This window comes from Malaclemys terrapin, chromosome 6 (genome assembly GCF_027887155.1).
Source record: "Malaclemys terrapin pileata isolate rMalTer1 chromosome 6, rMalTer1.hap1, whole genome shotgun sequence".
In the NCBI taxonomy this organism is placed as follows: domain Eukaryota; kingdom Metazoa; phylum Chordata; order Testudines; family Emydidae; genus Malaclemys; species Malaclemys terrapin.
In genome coordinates this window covers 133,287,554-133,303,007 of record NC_071510.1, presented here as the reverse complement: position 1 = coordinate 133,303,007, position 15,454 = coordinate 133,287,554, and the positions used below count along the sequence as shown (strand labels likewise).

Genomic DNA, 15,454 nt, shown 5'->3' with positions numbered 1-15,454 from the left:
GGGGACCCCCGCACCCCAACACCCCCACACCCTCCCTCTGCCTCCCCAGCCCCAGGGCGCTCACCCCTGCCCCTCCCTTCCAGGGGTCACCGGACTGGTGAGCATGGACGGCAACAACGACCGGGACACGGACTTCAGTCTGTGGGCGATGGGCGACCCCGAGAGCGGGGAATACGAGGTGGGTGTGGCCCCGAGGCAGGGGGGCTGCAGAGTGCACAGGACTGTCCCAGCTGCTGAGCCACCTCCCAGGGCAGGAGCCTGCCGTGGCCTTTGGGGAGGGAGATGCAGCAGGGTCAGTGCCCCCGGCAGGAGTCAGGGGGACACAGGGATGTGTGGGGGGAGGGGGAGGCTCTGGGCTGTTGGGGGGCTGCTCGTCAAGGAAGGGGGTGCATAGAGGGGTGGGGGGTGTCTGCTGGTCTGAGCCTGGGGGAGAGGCTGGTGGTCTGGCTGGGGAGGGGTCGCTGTGGCCCAGCTGTGCCCTCTCTCCGTGCAGGTGGCAGGGCACTACGCCGGGGCGGAGAAGAAACTGAACTGGCTGGGGAGGCCCATTCGCTGGGTGAAGGGGGCGCCCCCCCTCGACAACCCTCCCTGCGTCTTCGATGTGGATGACCCCTCCTGTGATAAAAGTGGGTGTGATGGGGAGCCCCTGGGCAGTCTGCATCCTGCTGGGCCTGTCTTCTGAGCTCCCAGCATCCCTGCCTCCCATTCGCCTGCCCTGGGGTGGTCGGGGGGCCCTGGATCCCCCTGTCCCAGCAGCGTCTGGACTGGAAGGCACCTGCCCCATATGCAGGAAAATGCCCAGCTAAGCCAGGAGCCTTGGGGCTGCAGGACGCCTGCTCCCCTGCCAGACCTGGGGCTGCCCGACCTCCTGAGCCCCCGGCCCCAATCTCTGGGCATGGGGAGCTCTGCCAGGTCTCTGGCTGCTGCCCTCAGGGCTGGGGTTGGGGCCCGGCTGGGCCGGGCAGCACATGCTGGGTGCCCCAAGGGAAGGGCAGAGCATTCGACGGGGAGCTGGACAGGGCCTGGGGGCTGTTTGGGGAGCCCTGCCCCCGCTAACCAGCTCTCCGCTCGTCTCTCCAGCCCCACTCTCCACGCTGGCCATCGTGGCGCTGGGCACCGGCCTCACCCTCGTCATGTTTGGAATCTCCAGCTTCCTGATTTTCAGGTGAGACGGCCGTGCCCAGTCCTGGCACCCTGCTCCCGGGGCCCCGCTCCCTGCTCCCGGGGCCCCGCCCACGGCTCCCTGCTCCCGGGGCCCCGCCCACGGCACCCTGCTCCCGGGGCCCCGCCAACGGCTCCCTGCTCCCGGGGTCCCGCCCACGGCACCTGGGGCCCCGCCCAGGGCTCCCTGCTCCTGGGGCCCCGCCCACGGCTCCCTGTTCCCGGGGCCCCGCCCACAGCACCCTGCTCCCAGGGCCCCGGCCTGGCACCCTGCTTCCCAGTCTGGACCCTGCTCCCGGGGCCTGGCCTGGGGCTCTGCTGCCGGGAACACCAAGGGAGTCTGGTGCCCCACCCGGGTCGGATCACAGCCAGTGCATGTGCACTGCCGGGTGCGTGTGCAGGGTGGGTGAGGTGAATCCTCAGCAGCCCCCTCCCCACTGGCACCCAGCAGCCCCCCAGCAGAAGCCAAAGGCAGAGGGGCCTGTAGAGTGGAGCCCCCAGAAGGGGGGGCTGGCTGGGAGTGGGGGGCGGCTCTGCCAATGCGCCGGGTGCTCTATGCCTGGCCCAGCCAGTCCCATCCACAGAGCGCCAAGGTGCAGGGCCTGGCTGGTGGCCACCCCGGCAGAGACGTCGTGTCCTGGGGGCTCCTGGGCGAATATCCCACCCTGTGATCACAGCCCAGGCAGCCCCAGCGGGGAGGGAGTCGTACACAGCACAGCCAGATCCCTCGATACCAGCCGCCCTTCGGAGGGCAGCTCTGGGTCTTCCACCCGGCCGGCTCCAGCCCCACGCTGCCCAGCCTGGAGCCACCCCCACATTCCAGAGCACCAGGCCCACCTCCGGCAGCTGGGTTCCTCTGGGAATCACTCTGCTCAGAGCTGTATAAACCCCGGAGCCTCCCGGGGAGCTCAGCCCCATGGCACCATCCTGCTCCGTGGTGTCAACTGGGAAACCATTAGCCTGGCACCCCCGGCGCGGGATCTGAGCTGCCGGCCGGCCTGCCCCCCCGCCCCGCAGTATCCGAAGGCATTGGCTGGCGTCACAGCACTGGGGCAGGGCCTGGGAGGCTGCGGCCAGGGCTTTCCGGGGCCCCTCCAGCAGCGAGCCTGCCACGTGCACCACCCTGGGGAGTGTGTGCTGGCCCCCTGCTCCCACCTACTCTGCACTGAGTGCCACGTCCGGCGCAGGGGGACTGGGTCCCCCCCAGGGATCCCACAGCAGGTTCCGGAGGATGCAGCTCCCAGGGGACAGCGCCCCATTTCCTCAGACACCCCGGTGCTGTGGCTAATGGTCACAGGCCCCCACCCCATCTCATATGTGCACATGCTTGTGCTCCACTGCACGCGTGTGCTGCACACACACAGCATAGCCCACTGCACATGCCTGGTGAATCTCACACCCAGCGTGACTGGACTCTGAGAGCAGACGTGGGGCGGGCTGCGTGGCAGTAGGGTCTGACTCCACCCCGGGCAGACGTTGGTGGAGACAGGCCCTGAGGCTGGACTCTCTGGGACACTCCAGAGGTGTCACCTGTGAGCACGGTGCCCCTGGGGATCCGGGGGCTCCCCTGACACCCTGTGCTTCCCAGGAAGCTGATGCTGGAGAAAGAGCTGGCCAGTATGCTGTGGCGGATCCGCTGGGATGAGCTGCAGTTTGGGAACGCCGAGCGCTACTACAAGGGGGCAGGCAGCCGTCTCACCCTGTCGCTGGTGAGAACGCCCATCCCCGTACGCCCCACGCCTCCAGAGCCATCGTTGCGCCCGTACGCCTCGGCCCCTCTGTGACGAACTGGGACTGGTCTTAATGTGGTCTTTGAATGCTGAGTGGGGAGTGTTGGCTGGGAAGGCAGGGGAGTGTGGCTAGGATGGTCTGCATTGGGGGATGGGAGACTGGCCGACGGAGAATACCTGAGCATGTAACGTGAGACCCCAGGAAGGGGTTAGAGGCCAGGTGACACCTCGGCCCGGGAAACTGAACAAAGGGTGGGGGGAGAGTTTCAGAGCTGGCTGGTGGAATGGCTGGGAAGTAGACGGATCTCTGATCTTCCAAGGGGGCTGTGGTGCCCTGGGACCCCCAAGATGGACCTAACGGAGGGAGTCCTGTTCTCTGTGCCTGCAAGACCTGTCTTGGACTGTGTTCCTGTCGTCTAAATAAACCTTCTGCTTTACTGGCTGGCTGAGAGTCATGGTGAATAGCAGGAAGCCGGGTGTGCCGGGCCCTTTGTCCCCGCACACTCCGTGACAACTGGTGGCAGCGGTGGGATCTACTGCACCCCATGGACGGCGCTTCCTGCAGAAAGTGACGGGGGAACAGTAAAATGAAGGGGGATCGACAGGGACCAGGTGGGCTGAAGAGTCAGAGAGAGACGGTTCAGGGGGCAATTAACCCCTGGGAGTGTGTGACCAGAGAGAGGGACTGTTGCAGTAACAGGGTCCCCCGGGGGGATCGCAGCGAGCGGTCCCAGGTTGGAGGAGTCTGCAGCTCGACCCTGGCAGAGAGGGGGTGACCTGAAGAAGGGCTGGCACACTAGGGGCCTCCCTGGAACGGTGGAAAGCGGAGAGCACAGGCCGGCGAGTGGCCAGCAGGAGGATGGATGCTAAACGCCTTAAGAGCGACCTGGTGGAGCTGTGCAAGCAGAGGGGGCTGCGCATTGGGAGGTCCACCAAAGAACAGCTCACTGCCCAGCTGGAGGAGAGGGATCGCTTGGATGAACCGAGCCCTGTCCCTGAGGGAAGCCGCCCGGCGGATGCAGCGTGGACCCCGGGGCCTGACATGGCTGGGAGGGGTCAGACTGCTGCCGAGGACATCCCGAGACCCTGCCTACCTATACCTAGGGGAGGGGTTGTGGGAAGCCCAGCGAATACCGAGGGCACCCTGACCCCGGCAGCCAGCAGGGGATCGTCCCGGCGGAGCTCCCCGTCCCGGGAGCGGATGCGACTGGAATGTGACAGGGAGCTGAGACTGAAAGAGCTCGAGCTCGAGTTAAGGCAGCAAGAACTGAAGGAGAAGCGGGAAGAGAAGGAGAAACAGCATCAGCATGAGCTGGAACTGGCCAGGCTGAGGAGCTCATGTGGGGCCCCGGCTGCAGTGAGCGAGGGGGGACCCAAGACTGCAAAGAGCTTTGATAAGTGCTTCCTGGCCCAGCGTAAGGAGGGGGAGGACATGGATACTTTCCTGACGGCCTTTGAGAATACCTGCGAGCTGCACCGGGTTGACCTGCACACAGGCTCCAGTTTCTCATCCCCTCACTGGACCCCACAGCCAGGGAGGTGTACAGCCGACTGAAAGGGGCAGAGACGGGGGACTACGAACTGTTCAAAAAGGCCCTGCTCCGCGAGTTTGGGCTGACCCCTGAGATGTACCGGAAAAGGTTCCGGCGTCAGCGTAAAACCTGTGAGGTCACATACCTACAACTAGCCAACCGGGCGCAGGGGTATGCCCGCAAGTGGACAGCTGGGGCCCAAACTAAAGACGACCTGCTTGACCTATTCGTACTGGAGCACGTGTATGAGCAGTGCCCATCCGACCTGAGGCGATGGTTGATGGACCAGAAGCCAGAGAACCCGCAGCACGCAGGCCAGCTGGCCGACGAGTTTGTGAACAGTCGGGCAGGGGATAACAGGGAGGAGTCCCAAAGGAACAGGCCCGCCACAACGCAGAGAGAGAGTCACCATGGGACCTCACAGCGAGGAAATATGGAGAACCCCCACCAAAGGGGAACATCCAGCGTCAGGGCCATCCGACCCGCTCGAGGGGACCCATGGGACATGGGCTGCTATCACTGTGGCCAAAGGGGCCACATATTGACCCAATGCCCCAGGCTCAGGGAGAGACTGAGCAGGCTGAACCCACAGAGGGTTGACTGGGTAGAGACCTAGCCGGACGAGGGGCAGCATTCCCAGGGAAGGGGGGCTGGCCGCGTACCACCTGCTAAGGAGGGAGGAGAGCTCCAGGCCAGCTCCTCTGGGGGGCCGGATGCTCCAGACTCAGGAGTTTTGGTTTACACGGTGAGCACAGGGCTGTCTCTCCGGAGAGAGTACCTTGTTCCCCTGGAGGTGGATGGGAGGAAGGTCAATGGATACTGGGATATGGTCGCTGAGGTCACGCTGGCCCGGCCCGAGATGGTGGCCCCTCATCGGGTGGTGCCCAACACCTACCTGACCCTGATGGGGGTGGACGGGACCCCAGTCAAAGTGCCTGTGGCGAGGGTACACCTGAAGTGGAGGCCAAGGAGGGCCCCAAGGACGTGGGGGTACCCCTGTATTTGCCCACTGAGGTGTTGATGGGGGGGACCTGGAGGACTGGCCAAGCAACCCCCAGGGTGCACTGGTCATGACCTGCAGTCAGAGCTGGCGAGGGGCACGGCGCCCTGACCTTGGGGAGGGTGCCTTGCCCGAGGCACAGGACCCTAACCTGGTGGGGAGGGAACGCCCAGGGACACGGCTCAGGGAGGCTGCGGCTTCAGACCCAGCCGGCGAGAGAGAGCAGGTGGCCATCCCTGTCTCAGCTGCTGAGTTCCAGGCCGAGGTGCAGAAAGATCCCTCCTTGCAGAAGATAAGGGACCTGGCCGACCTCAATGCGGTACAGACCATGGGACGAGGTGGACGGAAAAGGTTCCTGTGGGAGAAGGGGTTCCTGTACCGAGAATGGGCTCCCCCAGGGAAAATGGAGTCAAGGGGGATCAGGAGGCAGCTGGCGGTACCCCAGAAGTATCGCCGCCAGCTGCTGTACCGTGCCCATGACATTCTCCTCTCAGGGCACCAGGGAACCTGGCGTACCCAGCAGAGGCTGCTACGGAGCTTTTACTGGCCTGGGGTCTTTGTTACTGTCCGACAGTACTGTGGATCCTGTGACCCCTGTCAGAGGGGGAAGAAGGCCTGGGACAAGGGGAAAACAGCTTTAGGACCCTTGCCCAGCATAGAGGAGCCTTTCCAGAGGGTGGCCAAGGTTAAAAGGGGGGTTCTGAACCAAGAGAGCCCGAAGCTCAGACCTCCAGACTGGAGCGCTGGGAGAAGACCACAGCCCAGTTGGAACCCCAGGGGTATTGGGGTGGGAAAAGGGCACAGGCCACATAAACCTTCCCACATGCGAACTACGAGTGTCATCGAGCACCCCCGACCTAAGGGGGGTGGGTGTGAAACTGGAAGGGCCTGGTGTAATTCTCACCAAGGAATGGGAGGGATGCGGGGGCATCCATGGGAATGTGGGTAGGTTCGAACTTCCCCAGGTCACTGGCTGAAGTGACCCCATTCAGTTCGGTCTCGAAGGGGGGAGAGATATGACAAACTGAGACTGTTCTTAATGTGGTCTTTGAATGCTGAGTGGGGAGTGTTGGCTGGGAAGGCAGGGGAGTGTGGCTAGGATGTTCTGTGTGGTGGGATGGGAGACTGGCTGAGGAAAGATACCTGAGCAGGTAATGTGAAAACCCAGGAAGGGGTTAGAGGCCAGGTGACACCTTTGCTGAACAAAGGGTGGGGGGAGAGTTTCAGAGCTGGCTGGTGGAATGGCTGGGAAGCAGACGAGGCTCTGACCTCCCAAGGGGGCTGTGGTGCCCTGGGACCCCCAAGATGGACCTAACTGAGGGGGGTCCTGTTGTCTGTGCCTGCAAGACCTGTCTTGGACTGTGTTCCTGTCGTCTAAATAAATTTTCTGCTTTACTGACTGGCTGAGAGTCATGGTGAATCACAGGAAGCCGGGGGTGCTGGGCCCTGTGTCCCCCCCCACACACTCCGTGACTCCCTCCCCGATAGAGCCCGTACATCTCGGCTTCTTCGCTATAGAGCCCCTACGCCTCGGCCCCTCTGTCACGGAGTGTGGGGGACTCAGGGCCCTGTACCCCGGGCTTCCTGCGATTCACCGTGACTCTCAGCCAGCCAGTAAAGCGGAAGGTTTATTGGATAACAGGACCACAGTCTACAGCAGAGCTTGTAGATACAACCAGGACCCCTCAATCAAGTCCTCTTGGGGAGTGCAGGCTTAGACCCCAGCTTGGGGTTCCCTGCATTGCACCTCCCAGCCCAAAACTGAAAACTCCCAAATCCCTCCAGCAGCTCTCTCCCCTCCCCTCTGCTCCTCCTCTCCTTTGTTCCTCTCCGGGGCAGAAGGTGTCACTTCCCCCACCCCCCCTCCTGGCTCAGGTTACAGCTCAGGTAGCTCCATGTAACTCCCAGGCTCCATTCCCAGGTCAATCTGCCCCACTCCCTGCTCCGTCACATCTCTCCCCTTGGAGACTGAATTGAGCAGGGTCACTCGAACCAGGGATGTGGGGAAGTTCAGGGCCCCCTCTCCGGGACAACGCGTCCGCTATCAGGTTGTCACTTCCCTTCACATGGACCACGTCCATGTCATAATCCTGCAGGAGCAGGCTCCCCCTCAGGAGCTTGGCGTTGGCTCCTTTCATCTGGTGCAGCCAGGTCAGGGGAGAGTGGTCGGTGTGCACGGTGAAGTGACGCCCAAAGAGATATGGCTCTAGTTTCTTGAGGGCCCACACCATGGCCAGGCATTCCTTCTCGATGGCCGCGTAGTTCTGCTCCCGGGGTAGCAACTTCTTGCTCAGGTACACGATGGGGTGTCTCTCCCCCTTTTCATCATCCTGCATTAACACCGCCCCCCAGTCCCGTGTCTGAGGCGTCGGTGAACACCATAAAGGGCTTGTCAAAGTCTGGGTTTGCCAGAACTGGGCCACTGACCAGAGCCTCCTTCAGCGCCCGGAGAGCCTCCTGGCACTCCTCGGTCCAGACCACCTTGTCTGGCTTCCCCTTCTTGCACAGCTCAGTGATGGGGGCGGCTATGGAGCTAAAGTGGGGCACAAACCTTCGACAGTACCCTGCCATCCCAATAAAGGCTTGGACCTGCTTTTTGGTTTGGGGGGCAGGCCAGTCTCTGATCACCTCCACTTTGGCTGGTTCCGGCTTTAGGCAGCCGCTCCCCACCCGGTGACCTAGGTAGGATACCTCAGCCATCCCCACCTTGCACTTCTCCGGTTTTACGGTCAGCCCAGCCTCCTGGAGTCGGTCCAGCACTTGTCTAACCTGGGACACATGGTCCTCCCAGGTCTGGCTAAAGACACAGATGTCATCGATATACGCCCCGGCAAAACTCTCCATCCCCCTCAGTAGCTGATCCACCAGGCGCTGGAAGGTGGCCGGCGCTCCCTTGAGGCCGAAGGGCAGGGTCAGGAACTCATAGAGCCCCAGAGGGGTGGTAAAGGCCGATTTCAGCCTGGCATCTGCATCCAGCGGCACTTGCCAATAGCCCTTTGTAAGATCCATGGTGGTAAGGTACCGAGCGCTTCCCAGCTTGTCTAGGAGCTCGTCAGGCCTGGGCATGGGATAGGCATCGGCTACAGTGATGGCATTGAGCTTCCGATAGTCCACACAGAACCGGATCGACCCGTCCTTTTTGGGGACCAGCACCACCGGCGAGGCCCAAGGGCTGGCAGACGGCTGGATCACCCCCAAAGCCAGCATGTCATTGACCTCTCTTTCCAGGTCCTGAGCAGTTTTCCCTGTGGCTCGGAAGGGGGAGCATTTTATAGGCGGGTGCGATCCTGTCTGCACCCGGTGGACAGTCAGATTAGTGCGTCCAGGCTGGTTGGAAAACAGCTGCTGGTACAGATGCAGCACCCCTCCGATCTCAGCTCGCTGGGCAGGGGTTAGCCGATCAGAGAGGGGAATTGCTTCCAGGGGGAAGCCAGCTCTCGTCCCAGGGAATAGATCTACTAAAGGTTCATCTCCCTGCTCCTCCCAGTGCCCACACACAACCAACAGCACATTCCCCCTGTCATAATATGGCTTCATCATATTCACATGGTACACCCGGCAGTGGTGCGCCCGGTTCGACAGCTCCACCACATAGTTTACCTCAGTTAGTTGCTTGACAATCTTGAAGGGCCCTTCCCATGCGGCCTGGAGTTTGTTCTTCCTCATGGGGATGAGGACCATCACCTGATTCCCGGTGGTGAAGGCGCGGGCCTGCACCGTGCGGTCATACCAGACCTTCTGCTTCCTCTGGGCTCAGGCCAGATTCTCCCTGCCCAGACCCATGAGTTCAGCAAGTCTTTCCCGGAAGGTCAGGACATACTCCACCACCGACTCTCCGTCAGGAGTGGCCTTCCCCTCCCATTCGTCTCTCATCAGGTTCAGGGGCCCCCTTACCCGCCTTCCATATAGCAGTTCGAAAGGCGAAAACCCGGTAGACTCCTGGGGCACTTCCCTGTACGCGAACAGCAGGTGAGGTAAGTACTTGTCCCAGTCCTGCGGGTGCTGGTTCATAAATGTTTTTAGCATCATCTTTAGTGTCCTGTTGAACCTCTCCACCAGCCCATTGGATTGGGGGTGATATGCTGAGGCCCAGTTGTGCCGGACCCCACATCTCTCCCACAAGCACCGGAGTAGGGCCGACATGAAGTTGGACCCTTGGTCTGTTAAGAATTCCTTGGGAAACCGCAGTTGGCTGAAAATGGTCAGCAGCGCATCTGCCACAGTGTCTGCTTCGATGGACGATAAGGGCACTGCCTCGGGGTAGCAGGTGGTGAAATCTACCACCACCAGAATGTATTTCTTCCCCGACCGGGTTGTCTTGCTGAGAGGTCACACTGTGTCCATGGCCACCTTCTGGAAAGGCTCCTCTATGATGGGCAAAGGCCTCAACGCTGCTTTCCCCTTGTCCTGGGCCTTCCCCACCCTCTGGCAGGGGTCACAGGATCGGCAGTACTGCCGGACGTTGGTGAAGACCCCGGGCCAGTAAAAGTTCTGTAGCAGCCTCTGCCTGGTGTGCCGGATTCCCTGGTGCCCTGCGAGAGGGATGTCATGGGCCAGGTACAGTAGCTTGTGGTGAAACTTCTGGGGAACCACCAGCTGCCTCCTCATCCCCCACGACTCCATTTTCCCTGGGGGAGCCCACTCTCGGTACAGGAACCCCTTCTCCCATAGGAACCTGTGACAATGCGGTTCTGGCGGAACCCAACTGAGAGTGCCAACTCAGGACAAATTGCTAAAATAGGGCAGTTACAGCCCAAGGCTGGGGTTTTTCCACCTCTAAGGCCAACCAAACCAGCCAGACTAAGACTTCGGTCTCATCCCACTGGCTAACCGCAAGTCTCACAAGCAATCTCCTAGACACTCCAGTTTCCCAGTATTACCACCAGTGCCACTCGTTATGGGGACAAATGGTTATGAAAACCAATACCCCAGTAAAAGAAAAAGGTTCTCCTGATCCCAAAGGACCAAGCCCCAGACCCAGGTCAATATACAAATCAGATTCTACCCACAAATCACGCTGTTGCCAATCCTTTAGAATCTAAAATCTAAAGGTTTATTCATAAAAGGAAAAAGATAGAGATGAGAGCTAGAATTGGTTAAATGGAATCAATTACATACAGTAATGGCAAAGTTCTTGGTTCAGGCTTGGAGCAGCGATGGAATAAACTGCAGGTTCAAATCAAGTCTCTGGAATACATCCCACGCTGGGATGGGTCCTCAGTCCTTTGTTCAAAGCTTCAGCTTGTAGCAAAGTTTCTTCAGAGGTAAGAAGCAGGATTGAAGACAAGATGGAGATGAGGCATCAGCCTTATATAGTCTTTTCCAGGTGTAAGAACACCTCTTTGTTCTTACTGTGGAAAATTACAGCAAAATGGAGTCTGGAGTCACATGGGCCAGTCCCTGCATACTTTGCTGAGGTACAAGGCGTATCTGCATTCTCTCAATGGGTCCATTGTATAGCTGATGGTCCTTAATGGGCCATCAAGCAGGCTAGGCAGAGCTAATCTCAGCTTGTCTGGGATGTCACCCAGAAGCATAGCATAAGTTTGCCATACAGACAGTATAGAGCCAATATTCATAACTTCAACTACAAAATTGATACACACATATAGACAGCATAATCATAACCAGTAAACCATAACCTTGTCCTAGACACCCCATTTGACCCACTTTATACAAGATTTGGGTGCCACTACAGGACCTTGGTTGCAACAATGATCTATATGGTCCCAGTTTATGTCAATAACGTCACAGAACCTTTTCCGGCCACCTCTCCCCATGGTCTGTACCGCACTGAGGTCGGCCAGGTCCCTTATCTTCCGCAAGGAGGGATCTGTCTGCAACTCGCCCTGGAACTCAGCAGCTGCGGAAGGGATGGGCACTTGCTCTCTCTCGCTGGCTGGGTCTGAGGCCGCAGCCCCCGTGAGCTGTGTCCTTGGGCGTTCCTTCCCCACCGGGTTAGGGTCGTGTGCCTCGGGCAAGGCACCCTCCCCAAGGTCAGGACACAGTGCCCCTCGCCGGCTCTGGCTATGGGTCACGACCAGGGCACCCCGGGGGTTGCTTGGCCAGTCCTCCAGGTCCCCCCCATCAACACCTCAGTGGGCAAATACGGGTATACCCCCACGTCCTTGGGGCCCTCCTTGGCCCCCCACTTCAGGTGCACCCTCTCCATGGGCACTTTGACTGGGGTCCCACCCACCCCGTCAGGGTCAGGTAGGTGTTGGGCACCACCTGATCTGGAGCCACCACCTCGGGCCGGGCCAGCATCACCTCTGCGCCCGTATCCCAGTATCCATTGACCTTCCTCCCATCCACCTCCAGGGGAACAAGGTACTCTCTCTGGAGGGACAGCCCCGCGCCTACCGTATAAACCAAAAACCCTGAGTCTGGAGCATCCAGCCCCCCAGAGGAGCTGGCCTGGAGCTCTCCTCCCTCCTTAGCAGGTGGTACTCTGCCAGCCCCCCTTGCCTGGAAATGCTGCCTCTCGCCCGGCTGGGTCTCTACCCAGTTAACCCTCTGTGGGTTCGGTCTGCTCAGTCTGTCCCTGAGCCTGGGGCACTGGGCCCATATGTGGCCCCTTTGGCCACAGTGATAGCAGCCCATGTCCCGTGGGTGCCCTCGAGCGGGTCGGATGGCCCTGACGCTGGATGTTCCCCTTTGGTGGGGGTTCTCCATATTTCCCTGCGGGGAGGTCCCAGGGTCACACTCTCTCTGTGTTGTGGCGGGCCTGTTCCTTTGGGACTCCTCCCTGTTATCCCCTGCCTGACTGTTCACAAACTCGTCGGCCAGCTGGCCTGCGTGCTGCGGGTTCTCTGGCTTTTGGTCCATCAACCATCACCTCAGGTTGGATGGGCACTGCTCATACACGTGCTCCAGTACGAATAGGTCAAGCAGGTCTTCTTTAGTTCGGGCCCCAGCTGTCCACTTGCGGGCATACCCCTGCGCCCGGTTGGCCAGTTGTAGGTATGTGACCTCACGGGTTTTACGCTGACTCCGGAACCTTTTCCGGTACATCTCAGGGGTCAGCCCAAACTCGCGGAGCAGGGCCTTTTTGAACAGTTCGTAGTCCCCTGTCTCCGCCCCTTTCAGTCGGCTGTACACCTCCCTGGCTGTGGAGTCCAGTAAGGGGGTGAGAAACTAGAGCCTGTCTGCAGGGTCAACCTGGAGCAGCTCGCAGGTATTCTCAAAGGCCGTCAGGAAGGTATCCATGTCCTCCCCCTCCTTACGCTGGGCCAGGAAGCACTGATCAAAGCTCTTTGCAGTCTTGGGTCCCCCCTCGCTCACCGCAGCCGGGGCCCCACTGCTCCTCAGCCTGGCCAGTTCCAGCTCATGCTGACGTTGGTCCCGCTCATGCTGACGTTGTTTCTCCTTCTCTTCCCGCTTCTGCTTCAGTTCTTGCTGCCTTAACTCAAGCTCTTCCCGTCTCAGCTCCCTGTCACATTCCAGCCGCATCCGCTCCCGGGACAGGGAGCTCCACCGGGACAATCCCCTGCTGGCTGCCGGGGTCGGGGTGCCCTCGGTATTCGCTGGGCTTCTCCCAACCCCTCCCCGAGGCACAGTAGACAGGGTCTCGGGATGTCCTCGGCAACAGTCTCACCCCTCCGAGCCACGTCAGGCCCCGGGGCCCACGCTGCATCCGCCGGGCGGCTTCCCTCAGGGACAGGGCTCGGTTCATCCAAGCGATCCCTCTCCTCCAGCTGGGCAATGAGCTGTTCTTTGGTGGACCTCCCAATGCACAGCCCCCTCTGCCTGCACAGCTCCACCAAGTCACTCTTAAGGCGTTTAGCATCCATCCTCCTGCTGGCCACTCGCCGGCCTGTGCTCTCCGCTTTCCACCGTTCCAGGGAGGCCCCTAGTGTGCCAGCCCTTCTTCAGGTCACCCCCTCTCTGCCAGGGTCGAGCTGCAGACTCCTCCGCCCCGGGACCGCTCGCTGCGATCCCCCGGGGGACCCTGTTACTGCAAAAGTCCTTCTCGCTGGTCACACACTCCCAGGGGTAATAACCGTCTCTCTCTGACTCTTCAGCACGCCTGGTCCCCGTCAATCCCCCTTCGTTTTACTGCTCCCCAGTCACTTACTGCAGGAAGCGTCGTCCACGGGGTGCAGTAGATCCCACCACTGCCACCAGGTGTCACGGAGTGTGGGGGACTCAGGGCCCTGTACCCCCGGCTTCCTGCGATTCACCGTGACTCTCAGCCAGCCAGTAAAGCGGAAGGTTTGTTGGGTAACAGGAACACAGTCTACAGCAGAGCTCGTAGATACAACCAGGACCCCTCAATCAAGTCCTCGTGGGGAGTGCAGGGAGCTTAGACCCCAGCTTGGGGTTCCCTGCATTGCACCTCCCAGCCCAAAACTGAAAAACTCCCCAAACCTCTCCAGCAGCTCTCTCCCTCCTCCCCTCTGCTCCTCCTCTCCTTTGTGCCTCTCCGGGGCAGAAGGTGTCACTTCCCCCAACCCCCTCCTGGCTCAGGTTACAGCTCAGGTAGCTCCATGTAACTCCCAGGCTCCATTCCCAGGTCAAATCCGCCCTGCTCCCTGCTCGTCACATCCTCCCCAATAGAGCCCCTACGCCTCGACCTCTCCCCGATAGAGCCCGTACGCCTCGGCTTCTTCCCTATAGAGCCCGTACGCCTCGGCTTCTTCCCTATAGAGCCCATACGCCTCGGCTTCTTCCCTATAGAGCCCGTACGCCTCGGCTTCTTCCCTATAGAGCCCATACGCCTCGGCTTCTTCCCTATAGAGCCCCTATGCCTCGGCCCCCCCGTAGAGCCCTACCCTTTGTGCCATGCCCTATACACTCCCTCAGTCATCCCCCACAGAACCTTTCTATGCACTATCCCCTGTCGCCTCCCCAGCCATCCCCACGTAGCTCTTCTAACTCACCCATCACCTCGAGGTCCCCACCACGCCAGCCCCTGGCCTAGAGCGCCCCCCAGGCCACACCCTGCCCCCCACTCTCCCTACCACGCTCTCCTAATTGCCTTGTTCCCTTCCAGCGCGGCTCCAGCTACGGCTCCCTGATGACGGCCCACGGCAAGTACCAGATCTTCGCCAACACTGGCCACTTCAAGGTGAGTCCCTGGCGTTCGCCTGCCCCGTCCCCTTGCATTGAGCCCCCCCGTGTGGCGCTGACCCTGTCCCTGTCCCTACCCCCCAGGGGAACGTGGTATTCAAAAGGCATCCGCGCCTGCCCCGTCCCCTTGCATTGACTTCCCGCCCGTGCGGCGCTGACCCTGTCCCTGTCCCTGGCCCCCAGGGGAACGTGGTGGCTATCAAGCATGTGAATAAGAAGCGGATCGAGCTGACGAGGCAGGTGCTCTTCGAACTCAAACACGTATGTACTGGGGAGCTGGGCAGGCGATGGGGGGTCCAGGGGTCTGTGCTGGGGCAGGAGTGAAGCGACGCTGGGGGGGTTCCCAGCTTGCCCCAGCACTGGCTGAGTGTGGAGTGGTTCAGAGCCCTGGCCATGCTCAGCTCACAACCAGGTGCCTTGTGGAGCCTGGTGGGTCTCACGTGGTGCCAGGTGCCAGAGACATGTCAGGGACACGTGTGTCCATGGGGGGGCACACAGGCAGCAACGCACACGTGCAGATGCACCCACCTCCCTGCTCCGCCCAGGACTCCACAAGCCCCATTTTATCATCCAGCCTGACTCTGGCTCTCAGGGCCTGAGCCGAGGTCCAGGAACGGCCGTCGCTGTGGTAGCGTCAAGCATGTCGCGAGGCTTTGATTCCAGAGTGCCTGCGGCCTAGGGCTTTGCAGCGACTGCGCTGGTCGCTGGACACCCAGACCGGCCCCATCCCCTCCCAGCCTGGGTGGTGCGGGGTTACCCAGCCACGGCTCTGATGGGTCCCTGCTTCTGTTTCCGGCCCTAGATGAGGGACATCCAGTTCAACCACCTGACCAGGTTCATCGGCGCCTGCATCGACCCGCCCAACGTCTGCATCGTGACGGAGTACTGCCCGCGGGGCAGCCTGCAGGTGAGGGGGCTGGGCGTGCCGCCGGCTTGCTGCTGGGCGGTGACCCCTGGAG

The 15,454-nt window shown here is 60.9% G+C and overlaps 1 protein-coding gene across 1 annotated transcript in view; it reads left to right on the top strand.

Annotated features, from left to right (window-relative positions):
* Window positions 1-15,454, top strand: part of NPR2 (natriuretic peptide receptor 2) — an 81,292-nt gene that overhangs the window by 48,409 nt on the left and 17,429 nt on the right. The window contains exons 5-11 of the mRNA XM_054031912.1: window positions 84-178; window positions 494-626; window positions 1,081-1,165; window positions 2,750-2,870; window positions 14,419-14,493; window positions 14,679-14,756; window positions 15,298-15,402. Of these exons, the coding sequence (XP_053887887.1) occupies window positions 84-178; window positions 494-626; window positions 1,081-1,165; window positions 2,750-2,870; window positions 14,419-14,493; window positions 14,679-14,756; window positions 15,298-15,402 (692 nt within the window). The remainder of the gene's footprint in view (window positions 1-83; window positions 179-493; window positions 627-1,080; window positions 1,166-2,749; window positions 2,871-14,418; window positions 14,494-14,678; window positions 14,757-15,297; window positions 15,403-15,454) is intronic.